Here is a 12,023-nt window from a genome sequence, read left to right as displayed (position 1 = left end):
CCTACACAAACACACCTGATTCAGCCCTACACAAACACACCTGATTCCGCCCCTACACAAACACACCTGATTCAGCCCTACACAAACACACCTGATTCAGCCCTACACAAACACACCTGATTCAGCCCTACACAAACACACCTGATTCAGCCCTACACAAACACACCTGATTCAGCCCTACACAAACACACCTGATTCAGTCCTACACAAACACACCTGATTCAGCCCTACACAAACACACCTGATTCAGCCCTACACAAACACACCTGATTCCGCCCTACACAAACACACCCGATTCAGCCCTATACAAACACACCTGATTCAGCTAATCAAGGTCTTGATGAGCAGATAATTAGTAGAATCAGGGGCCGTATCCAAATATATATACACTGAGGTCACCCGACCTCAACCCAATAGAGATGGATTGGGATGAGTTGGACCGCATAATGAAGGGAAAGCAGCCAACAAGTGCTCAGCATATGTGGGAACTCCTTCAAAACTGTTGGAAAAGCATTCCAGGTGAAGCTGGTTGAGAGAATGCCAAGACTGTTCAAAGCTGTCATTAAGGCAAAGGGTGGCTACTTTGAAGAATCTCAAATATAAAATATATTTTGATTTGTTTAACACTTTTTTGGTTACTACATGATTCCATATTTTATAGTTTTGAGGTCTTCACTATTATTCTACAATGTAGAAAATAGTACAAATAAAGAAAAATCCTTGAATGAGTAGGTGTGTCCAAACTTTTGATTGTTGTGATTACCAGCTGAGATCAACTTTCCTGACTTGATTTTACTCCTGGCTCAGAGTTTGTCTGGGCAGTATCTTAACATCATCCTAAAACCTACTTTGAGCTGGGAGTTAAAAAAAAGGTCTTAAAACAGGTTTTAACCAGATTCCTGCTTTGTGGATACAGCCCTAGGTGTGCTAGATTAGGATTTAACAAACAAGAGCATTTAGGGAGATAGGACCTCTACTGTCTTAAGGTAATAATGTCACCTGAGGGGTGAATGTGTAGGTACGGTTCCGGATCTCGTAGAATTTCGAGGTCCCCAGAACTCCAATGTGCCTGTATGGCCTCCCGCTCAGATTCAACTTCTTGCAGTTTCCTGTGAAACAAGTCATTAGCTATGTAGTTCTTATGAAGGCTCTACGAAGGCTCTGCGAATCCTTTCTAAGTAGTTGTAACTGTACCCAGTTTAACATAGACGTGGCTGAGGATGCGAGCAGGCATGACCCTGATGGGCTGGACCTCAGCGATGGTCTGGACCTCTATTTCATCGTTCTTCAGCAGCTCCTGGATCTCCTTCGACTCGGCTAACACACACACTGCCAATGTGTGTACACACACACACACACACACACACACACACACACACACACACACACACACACACACACACACAGAAACAAATTAAGGTATGTACTCAGAAACAAATGGTTTGTACACGCGCATACATGAAGGCACACACACACACACACACTCAAAAGGGAAAGGAAACTCTCAGATAGGCAGCCCTGACCACGGAGCAAACGATCCTAAACAAAACGAGTGAATTAAATAACAAGTCTAGAACTGTATATTACTCGTCCAGTTAAAGGATGTCACATGTCTTCCAGCCTGCATGAGAGGACATTAGACATGCTGCAAACCTTGTACAACTACGTCCGGCTTGAAATTGGTGGAGAATCGCCTGTTGAGAGGGTCGATCTCTCCAGGGGCGAGGAATCCCTTGGAGGAACAGACAGAGAGAGAGAGAGAGAACTAAAGCACCAACCAACACCTCACTGTGGTAAGACAGAGACTGAATCACTCTATTATAAGACGACAGAAGGTTTGTACCTCGGCCAGCAGAGAACCAACGATGTAGAGGGACTGTCCCCACATGTGAGGTAACTGACCCATAGCCACTCTGTCCACGGAGTGAGGGTTCCCGTACTCTTCCTCCATCTGGGGGAAACACCACACAGTTACGGTCTTCCTCACTTAGTTGTAGGGGACGTTGTTACTTATCAGGATTCAGAAAGGTAGTGTAACCTGTTACTTCTCCGCAGCCCATATCGGCACAAGGAGTAAAGCTGACGTGCCCTAAAGAAAGACGGATTTCCAATTTACACACGGACGATAAAGTTTTATTCAAAAGGGCCATGGCGATACCTTTTCAGGTGGGACAGCGTAGAGCTCAGGCATCAGGCGGATCCCGGGCTTCCCTCTGATCAGGACTTCTTCCAGAGCATCTCTGTACTCCTGCACCTGGAGACAGAAAGCAGGAAAGGACATGTTCATCATACAGTCACATGACCTGGGGTGGTCTAGCGGTCTGACATATAGCTCGGTGACATCACCCGCTCTCAGACCTACAGGTAGTTGTTTTCCTTGCTCTGAAACGGACACAGCTTCTGTGGAGTGACCGGTAACGATGCTTCGTGGGTGACAGGTGTGGATGTACTCAGAGGGTCTCAGGGTGGAACCTAGGTCGGGACGAGGAGAGGGACGGAACCAACACGGCCACACACACCTGTACTAGGTCTCCGCTGAAGATGCCGTCCAGAATGAGGTAGGTCCAGAACACTGGCCATTCACATTCTATATTCTCAAACAGTTTGAGTTCAGCCGGGTCGTAGTGGAGACGGGACGGGTCCTGAGAAAGACAGACAGACACGGAAATATTACACCCAATGTCTCATCTAAAAGAACAAGGCTAATCTTTAAACGAGAGTTCAAGGAAAACCCCACTAAAAGATTATCTTTTGGTATTTTTTTCCCATTTTCCATTAGTTCACTGTTAATACAGTCCCAAAATGTTTTGTATGTCAGCAGTCAAGTTTTCAAGATATTGGACTTTTAAGAAGTAGATGCAATAGATGCAAAACGCATCCTCTTTATATGATGCAAAACGCATCCTCTTTATATGATGCAAAACGCATCCTCTTTATATGATGCAAAACGCATCCTCTTTATATGATGCAAAACGCATCCTCTATATATGATGCAAAACGCATCCTCTATATATGATGCAAAACGCATCCTCTTTATATGATGCAAAACGCATCCTCTTTATATGATGCAAAACGCATCCTCTTTATATGATGCAAAACGCATCCTCTTTATATGATGCAAAACGCATCCTCTATATATGATGCAAAACGCATCCTCTTTATATGATGCAAAACGCATCCTCTTTATATGATGCAAAACGCATCATGATGATGTCATGATGATGTGGCAAGTAACACTTTGTGGACGAATGACAAAAATACCAACAGATTTTAAGTGTATTTTTCCTTTAGGTTCTACTGTTTAATCTGTAACCACGTTTACATCATGACAGCTGTGATGGAAACAGGACGTTTTGCTGTCATTTTATAAATGCCAACAGGTCATTTGTTTGTTGAACATGGCGGCAACTTTTGTGTGAGTAAAATGTACTATGCAGGAAATGGAGGTGGAAATGCCTTAATGTACATATATTGACATAATAACCATCATATGGAAGTAAACTTGGTGTCAGGCGATGACATGTTGTGTGGTCCTCCCACCACTACTCGGGAAAGCATGCAGTTTATTAGGCTACAGATGAAATAAGTTATGATGAACTTCACAGGGTGGTGAAAGTGGTGATGAGCTTGATGCTCCTTTCCAATAAATATCCAGGGTCTGACTCTGGTGACATGATGATCGATGCTTGGTTGCCGTTTTGACAAATAACAATATTTTCACTCTTTATCAATAATAATGTCATCATGTAGACGAGCCTACACACACTGTATCTGCCAGCTGTTGGCTACAGCGCAGATACAAGACCATTGGATGAAAATCTAGTGTATTTCACACTGTAAGGAGAAAAACATAGAAATCTGTACAGTACCTCTCTTGGGCATCTGTATCCATCTCTGATGAAACGGCAGCAGCCATAGCGTCCCTGGGGAAGGGAACGGAGTCATTTAGAAACCTCATTCTAGAGCACCATGAAGCCTAGCCAATGGAGGGGAATCAACTAGCCCATATAGTGTGTCTGTGGTCCAGTCTAGACAGGATCCTGTCTACCTGTAGCCTGGATATGATCTCACTGTATCTGTGGTCCAGCCTAGACAGGATCCTATCTACCTGTAGCCTGGACATGATCTCACTGTATCTGTGGTCCAGCCTAGACAGGATCCTGTCTACCTGTAGCCTGGATATGATCTCACTGTATCTGTGGTCCAGCCTAGACAGGATCCTATCTACCTGTAGCCTGGACATGATCTCACTGTATCTGTGGTCCAGCCTAGACAGGATCCTATCTACCTGTAGCCTGAACATAATCTCACTGTATCTGTGGTCCAGCCTAGACAGGATCCTATCTACCTGTAGCCTGGATATGATCTCACTGTATCTGTGGTCCAGCCTAGACAGGATCCTGTCTACCTGTAGCCTGGACATGACCTCACTGTATCTGTGGTCCAGTCTAGACAGGATCCTGTCTACCTGTAGCCTGGATATGATCTCACTGTATCTGTGGTCCAGCCTAGACAGGATCCTATCTACCTGTAACCTGGACATGATCTCACTGTATCTGTGGTCCAGCCTAGACAGGATCCTGTCTACCTGTAGCCTGGATATGATCTCACTGTATCTGTGGTCCAGCCTAGACAGGATCCTATCTACCTGTAGCCTGGACATGATCTCACTGTATCTGTGGTCCAGCCTAGACAGGATCCTATCTACCTGTAGCCTGAACATAATCTCACTGTATCTGTGGTCCAGCCTAGACAGGATCCTATCTACCTGTAGCCTGGATATGATCTCACTGTATCTGTGGTCCAGCCTAGACAGGATCCTGTCTACCTGTAGCCTGGACATGACCTCACTGTATCTGTGGTCCAGTCTAGACAGGCTCCTATCTACCTGTATCTTGGATATGATCTCATTGTATCTGTGGTCCAGTCTAGACAGGATCCTATCTACCTGTAGCCTGGATATGATCTCAGTCTTAGTGATGGTGACCAGGTCTGCATCCTCCACAGCGAAGGCAGGGAAGGAGATGATTGACAGGAGACCAGCATCGATCTCTTTAGAGGTGGAGGCTCGTGGCAGCATGGAGCACAAGATAGCCTGGAGAGGTCAAATACAAACGGGTCAGTTTCTGACAGATGGCGTCATTCTGACACCACCGTGTTGCCAGGAGACATCAGTCGTGCTATCTGACGTAAGACAATGGTCAGTTTCATACATATCATTTTAAGGTTTACAAAATAATCTGATTAAACCAGACTGGACACTGCCCTCACCAGGCTAGAGAAGATTAAACCAGACTGGACACTGCCTTCACCAGGCTAGAGAAGATTAAACCAGACTGGACACTGCCCTCACCAGGCTAGAGAAGATTAAACCAGACTAGACACTGCCCTCACCAGGCTAGAGAAGATTAAACCAGACTGGACACTGCCCTCACCAGGCTAGAGAAGATTAAACCAGACTGGACACTGCCCTCACCAGGCTAGAGAAGATTAAACCAGACTGGACACTGCCCTCACCAGGCTAGAGAAGATTAAACCAGACTGGACACTGCCCTCACCAGGCTAGAGAAGATTAAACCAGACTGGACACTGCCCTCACCAGGCTAGAGAAGATTAAACCAGACTAGACACTGCCCTCACCAGGCTAGAGAAGATTAAACCAGACTGGACACTGCCCTCACCAGGCTAGAGAAGATTAAACCAGACTGGACACTGCCCTCACCAGGCTAGAGAAGATTAAACCAGACTGGACACTGCCCTCACCAGGGTAGAGAAGATTAAACCAGACTGGACACTGCCCTCACCAGGCTAGATAAGATAGGACATGTTTATCACACTACCTGGCAGTGCTCCACCTCGTCCGGCAAAACGTGAATGACAGATTTGGGTCCTCCATGAGCCCCAAAGAGGTCCAGCTCATCAATGGCCTCCAATGCAGCCTGAACATAAAACCCAACATGTTGTTGTTTTAGGAGTTTAGATATAGTAGCTGTGTTGCGATAAGAGGACTGTTATGAGTCTAGATATGGTAGTTAAGATACGATTGGAGACGTAAAAGGAGACCATGTATTATCATTGTTACTTAAAGGACAAGCATTACATCTAAAGCGTCAGTACCTTGGCCATCCCCACAGAGCTGGCGTTCAGTTCTGGGATCCCCTGATTGGTCTTGTCCCCTCGCTCCCACATCCCATAATCCTGCACAGAGAGAGAGAGAGAGAGAGAGAGAGAGAGAGAGAGAGAGACACACAGTTACCATGACAACCAGGTTTAAAATCATACTATTTGAAGACCTTAATTTGAACCTAAATATAATTTTATTTGACCAAATCCAATATATACTGTATATACAGTATATTCTATATATTTACACAAATAGTAATCAGTAGGACGTATGTACTCTGTTTTAACTCCTCACGTCTCAGAAACAGACAACGTTGACAGGGAGATTCTGGACTATCTGCTTATTCTGGTTGGTGAAGTCGCTAACTAAAACACATTCTCCTGGATGGGAAACGTATTCTTGTTAGTGAAGTCGCTAACTAAGACACATTCTCCTGGATGGGAAATGTACTCTGGTTAGTGAAGTCGCTAACCAAGACACATTATCCTGGATGAGAAACGTCAGTTTTTGACCAGTTGAACCGTTTATTTTTCAGTACCATGTCAGCTCTCTGTTGACATTATGTTAATAATTATGACATTATGTTAATGAATTATGTTAAGTAGTTTTCACCTGTTAGTTTATAATTATCTGTTGTAGCCGACCACACAGGCCTTTGACCTGTTGGCGCTTTTAAGCTAAAAATATGTTGATGCTTTTAGGGTTAAGTGCTGATGTTCCCATGTTGACCAATGAAATGTATTGAAAGTTATTCTACCAACCAATCAGAAAGTTCACCGTGTGGGATTTTACAATATACTGTATGAGCCATGTAAAAGGTCTTGTTTGGTAAGGTGTTCCTTATAGCACGACACTTCTATAGTCTCCACTACCTCTACTGATATTCCTATTGATCTTCAGTATAGTATTGCTTCTCTCCATTACCGTTCAGACTTCTATTACTTCCTGCTAAGTCGTATGCTAATGAGGTTAGAAGAATAGAGCCTCGCTCAAACAGACCTTGAACATTACCTACCGCAACTTTATAAGCAGCCTCAATGTAGAAGACCAGGTTCTGGATAAAAGCCACTTCATGCAGGGTTGATATGATACGAAGACCTGGAGAAGAGACCAGACAGTGATAAAGAACAACGCCGCCGGTATACAGTCAAGTTATTTCACAATGACATGATCCACCACACACACACACACACACACACACACACACACACACACACACACACGGTACCTGAGGCAGTCATCTGAGCCAAAACCAGCAGGTACAGGGAGGTGGCATCAACCTGCAGGTGACCCCACTGATCGTCCCCCACCACGGTAGCACAGGTGGGGGTGTGGTACTTGGCGTGCAGACAGTCCTTGGGGCTCTGGGTGTGTTTAAACTTCTCCACCTTGGCCACCTGTAGTCAGACACACTGACATGCTCAGAAAAGGCTATTACACAGCCAGACCAAGGGAGAAACACATACAGAAATGCTCCAACAGCGTAGTGCATTGTTGCCCTTATGCCATATACTAGTGACTGTGTTGTTACATGGTAGAAGAAATGGGACAGTAACCACGGTAACCCACCTGTCGCATCATACACTGGAGCAGCCCTTGCATCAGCTTGACAACACTCTGTAGAATAATACAAATATAGATATTTACCACACCTTACAGGGATCGGTAACTCATGCTTTCCCAAGTGTATCTATTCAGGACTCCAAGGACTGAAATATGCCGATCTCTGCCTGTGGCCTACAACATAGATCATAGGACAACATGCATGGAACACACTAACATGTTTTGGGAAAGGAATGTCTTGTTTTGACACAGTGTGGTCATGAGGTCGGGTCCTTGCAGTCAAGGAATATTCAGACCCCACAGATTTCCAACACAGATCACACAGTACAGTAAGTATGGGACATACAACACAGATCACACAGTACAGTAAGTATGGAGAACACAACACAGATCACACAGTACAGTAAGTATGGAGAACACAACACAGATCACACAGTACAGTAAGTATGGGACACACAACACAGATCACACAGTACAGTAAGTATGGGACACACAACACAGATCACACAGTACAGTAAGTATGGGACACACAACACAGATCACACAGTACAGTAAGTATGGAGAACACAACACAGATCACACAGTACAGTAAGTATGGAGAACACAACACAGATCACACAGTACAGTAAGTAAGTATGGAGAACACAACACAGATCACACAGTACAGTAAGTATGGAGAACACAACACAGATCACACAGTACAGTAAGTATGGAGAACACAACACAGATCACACAGTACAGTAAGTATGGAGAACACAACACAGATCACACAGTACAGTAAGATCATGGGAGGACACAACACAGATCACACAGTACAGTAAGTATGGGACACACAACACAGATCACACAGTACAGTAAGTATGGAGACACACAACACACAGATCACACAACACAGATCACACAGTACAGTAAGTATGGGACACACAACACAGATCACACAGTACAGTAAGTATGGAGAACACAACACAGATCACACAGTACAGTAAGTATGGAGAACACAACACAGATCACACAGTACAGTAAGTATGGAGGACACACAACACAGATCACACAGTACAGTAAGTATGGGACACACAACACAGATCACACAGTACAGTAAGTATGGAGACACAACACACAGATCACACAGTACAGTAAGTATGGAGAACACAACACAGATCACACAGTACAGTAAGTATGGAGACACACAACACAGATCACACAGTACAGTAAGTATGGACACACAACACAGATCACACAGTACAGTAAGTATGGAGAACACAACACAGATCACACAGTACAGTAAGTATGGAGAACACAACACAGATCACACAGTACAGTAAGTATGGAGGACACAACACAGATCACACAGTACAGTAAGTATGGAGGACACAACACAGATCACACAGTACAGTAAGTATGGAGAACACAACACAGATCACAACAGTACAGTAAGTATGGAGGACACAACACAGATCACACAGTACAGTAAGTATGGAGGAGAACACAACAGATCACACAGTAAGTATGGAGGACACAACACAGATAAGTATGGAGAACACAACACAGATCACACAGTACAGTAAGTATGGAGGACACAACACAGATCACACAGTACAGTAAGTATGGAGAACACAACAATCACAGATCACACAGTACAGTACAGTATGGAGGACACAACACAGATCACACAGTACAGTAAGTATGGAGGACACAACACAGATCACACAGTACAGTAAGTATGGAGAACACAACACAGATCACACAGTACAGTAAGTATGGAGGACACAACACAGATCACACAGTACAGTAAGTATGGAGGACACAACACAGATCACACAGTACAGTAAGTATGGAGAACACACAGATCACAGATCACACAGTACAGTAAGTATGGAGAACACAACACAGATCACACAGTACAGTAAGTATGGAGGACACAACACAGATCACACAGTACAGTAAGTATGGAGGACACAACACAGATCACACAGTACAGTAAGTATGGAGAACACAACACAGATCACACAGTACAGTAAGTATGGAGGACACAACACAGATCACACAGTACAGTAAGTATGGAGAACACAACACAGATCACAGATCACACAGTACAGTAAGTATGGAGGACACAACACAGATCACACAGTACAGTAAGTATGGAGGACACAACACAGATCACACAGTACAGTAAGTATGGAGGACACAGATCACACAGTACAGTAAGTATGGAGGACACACAACACAGATCACACAGTACAGTAAGTATGGAGAACACAACACAGATCACACAGTACAGTAAGTATGGAGAACACAACACAGATCACACAGTACAGTAAGTATGGAGATCACACAGACAAAGGACACAGATCACACAGTACAGTAAGTATGGAGAACACAACACAGATCACACAGTACAGTAAGTATGGAGAACACAACACAGATCACACAGTACAGTAAGTATGGAGAACACAACACAGATCACACAGTACAGTAAGTATGGAGAACACAACACAGATCACACAGTACAGTAAGTATGGAGAACACAACACAGATCACACAGTACAGTAAGTATGGAGGACACAACACAGATCACACAGTACAGTAAGTATGGAGAACACAACACAGATCACACAGTACAGTAAGTATGGAGAACACAACACAGATCACACAGTACAGTAAGTATGGAGGACAACAAGATCACAGATCACACAGTACAGTAAGTATGGAGAACACAACACAGATCACACAGTACAGTAAGTATGGAGAACACAACACAGATCACACAGTACAGTAAGTATGGAGAACACAACACAGATCACACAGTACAGTAAGTATGGAGGACACAACACAGATCACACAGTACAGTAAGTATGGAGGACACAACACAGATCACACAGTACAGTACAGTATGGAGAACACAACACAGATCACACAGTACAGTAAGTATGGAGAACACAACACAGATCACACAGTACAGTAAGTATGGAGGACACAACACAGATCACACAGTACAGTAAGTATGGAGGACACAACACAGATCACACAGTACAGTAAGTATGGAGAACACAACACAGATCACACAGTACAGTAAGTATGGAGAACACAACACAGATCACACAGTACAGTAAGTATGGAGAACACAACACTATTTTGACATGCTGTGAGATGGGAGCCAGCCAGTCACCTGCTCCAGTTCGTAGGCCTTGGCCTTGTCCTCATCCCGGTCAGCGTTCTTCCTGTAGGCCATCCCCAGACCCCACACCGCCAGGATGCTGTAGACATTGTCACGCACCCAGGCATCTGGCAGCTGGACACTGCAGGGCAACAGGCCTGTTACTGGGTTCTGGAGATACACACAGGTTAGACAGGCAGGTTAGACAGGCAGGTAGATAGATATCTATCGAAGTCTGGGCTCTGGCTGGGCCACTCAAGGACATTCACAGACTTGTCCCGAAGCCACTCCTACTGTACATTGTCTTGGCTGTGTACTTAGGGTCGTTGTCCTGTTGCAAGGTGAACCCTCAACCCAGTCTGAGGTCATGAGAGCTCTGGAGCAGGTTTTCATCAAGAATATCTCTGTACTTTGCTCTGTTCATCTTTCCCTCGATCCATGCCGCTGAAAAACATCCCCACAGCATGATGCTGCCACCACCACGCTTCACCGGAGGGATGGTGCCAGGTTTCCTCCAGATGTGACTCTTGGCATTCAGGCCAGAGAGTTAAATCTTGGTTTCATAAAATCAAATCAAATTGTTTGTCACATGTGCCGAATACAACAGGTGTAGACCTTACAGTGAAATGATTACTTACAAGCTCTTAACCAACAATGCTTTCAGAATATTTTTTTTATTTTAAGTGTTAAGTAAAAAATAGATAAGTAAAAAAAAAAGAAAATAAAAGTAACAAATAATGTAAACAGGGGGTACAGTACAGAGTTAATGAAGGCTATACAAGGGTACCAGTACAGAGTTAATGTAGAGGCTATATACAGGGGGTACCAGTACAGAGTAGGCTATATACAGGGGTACCAGTACAGAGTTAATGTGGAGGCTATATACAGGGGGTACCAGTACAGAGTTAATGTAGAGGCTATATACAGGGGTACCAGTACAGAGTTAATGTAGAGGCTATATACAGGGGGTACCAGTACAGAGTTAATGTGGAGGCTATATACAGGGGGTACCAGTACAGAGTTAATGTGGAGGCTATATACAGGGGTACCAGTACAGAGTTAATGTGGAGGCTTTATACAGGGGGTACCAGTACAGAGTTAATGTGGAGGCTTTATACAGGGGGTACCAGTACAGAGTTAATGTGGAGGCTTTATACAGGGGGTACCAGTACAGAGTTAATG

General features: G+C 44.2%; 1 protein-coding gene across 1 annotated transcript in view; it reads right to left on the bottom strand.

Moving 5' to 3' along the window:
* Positions 1 to 12,023, bottom strand: part of LOC135570247 (phosphorylase b kinase regulatory subunit alpha, liver isoform-like) — a 40,452-nt gene that overhangs the window by 27,644 nt on the left and 785 nt on the right. The window contains 14 exon segments of the mRNA XM_065016362.1: positions 1,000 to 1,109; positions 1,195 to 1,329; positions 1,654 to 1,732; positions 1,844 to 1,951; positions 2,159 to 2,254; positions 2,520 to 2,642; positions 3,870 to 3,923; positions 4,949 to 5,095; positions 5,841 to 5,939; positions 6,118 to 6,198; positions 7,140 to 7,222; positions 7,353 to 7,521; positions 7,694 to 7,741; positions 10,854 to 11,023. Of these exon segments, the coding sequence (XP_064872434.1) occupies positions 1,000 to 1,109; positions 1,195 to 1,329; positions 1,654 to 1,732; positions 1,844 to 1,951; positions 2,159 to 2,254; positions 2,520 to 2,642; positions 3,870 to 3,923; positions 4,949 to 5,095; positions 5,841 to 5,939; positions 6,118 to 6,198; positions 7,140 to 7,222; positions 7,353 to 7,521; positions 7,694 to 7,741; positions 10,854 to 11,023 (1,502 nt within the window).

This window comes from Oncorhynchus nerka, unplaced genomic scaffold (genome assembly GCF_034236695.1).
Source record: "Oncorhynchus nerka isolate Pitt River unplaced genomic scaffold, Oner_Uvic_2.0 unplaced_scaffold_1010, whole genome shotgun sequence".
NCBI classification, from domain to species: Eukaryota; Metazoa; Chordata; class Actinopteri; order Salmoniformes; family Salmonidae; genus Oncorhynchus; species Oncorhynchus nerka.
The sequence above is the reverse complement of the archived record's forward strand: the minus strand, read 5'-3'. Positions and strand labels throughout refer to the sequence as shown.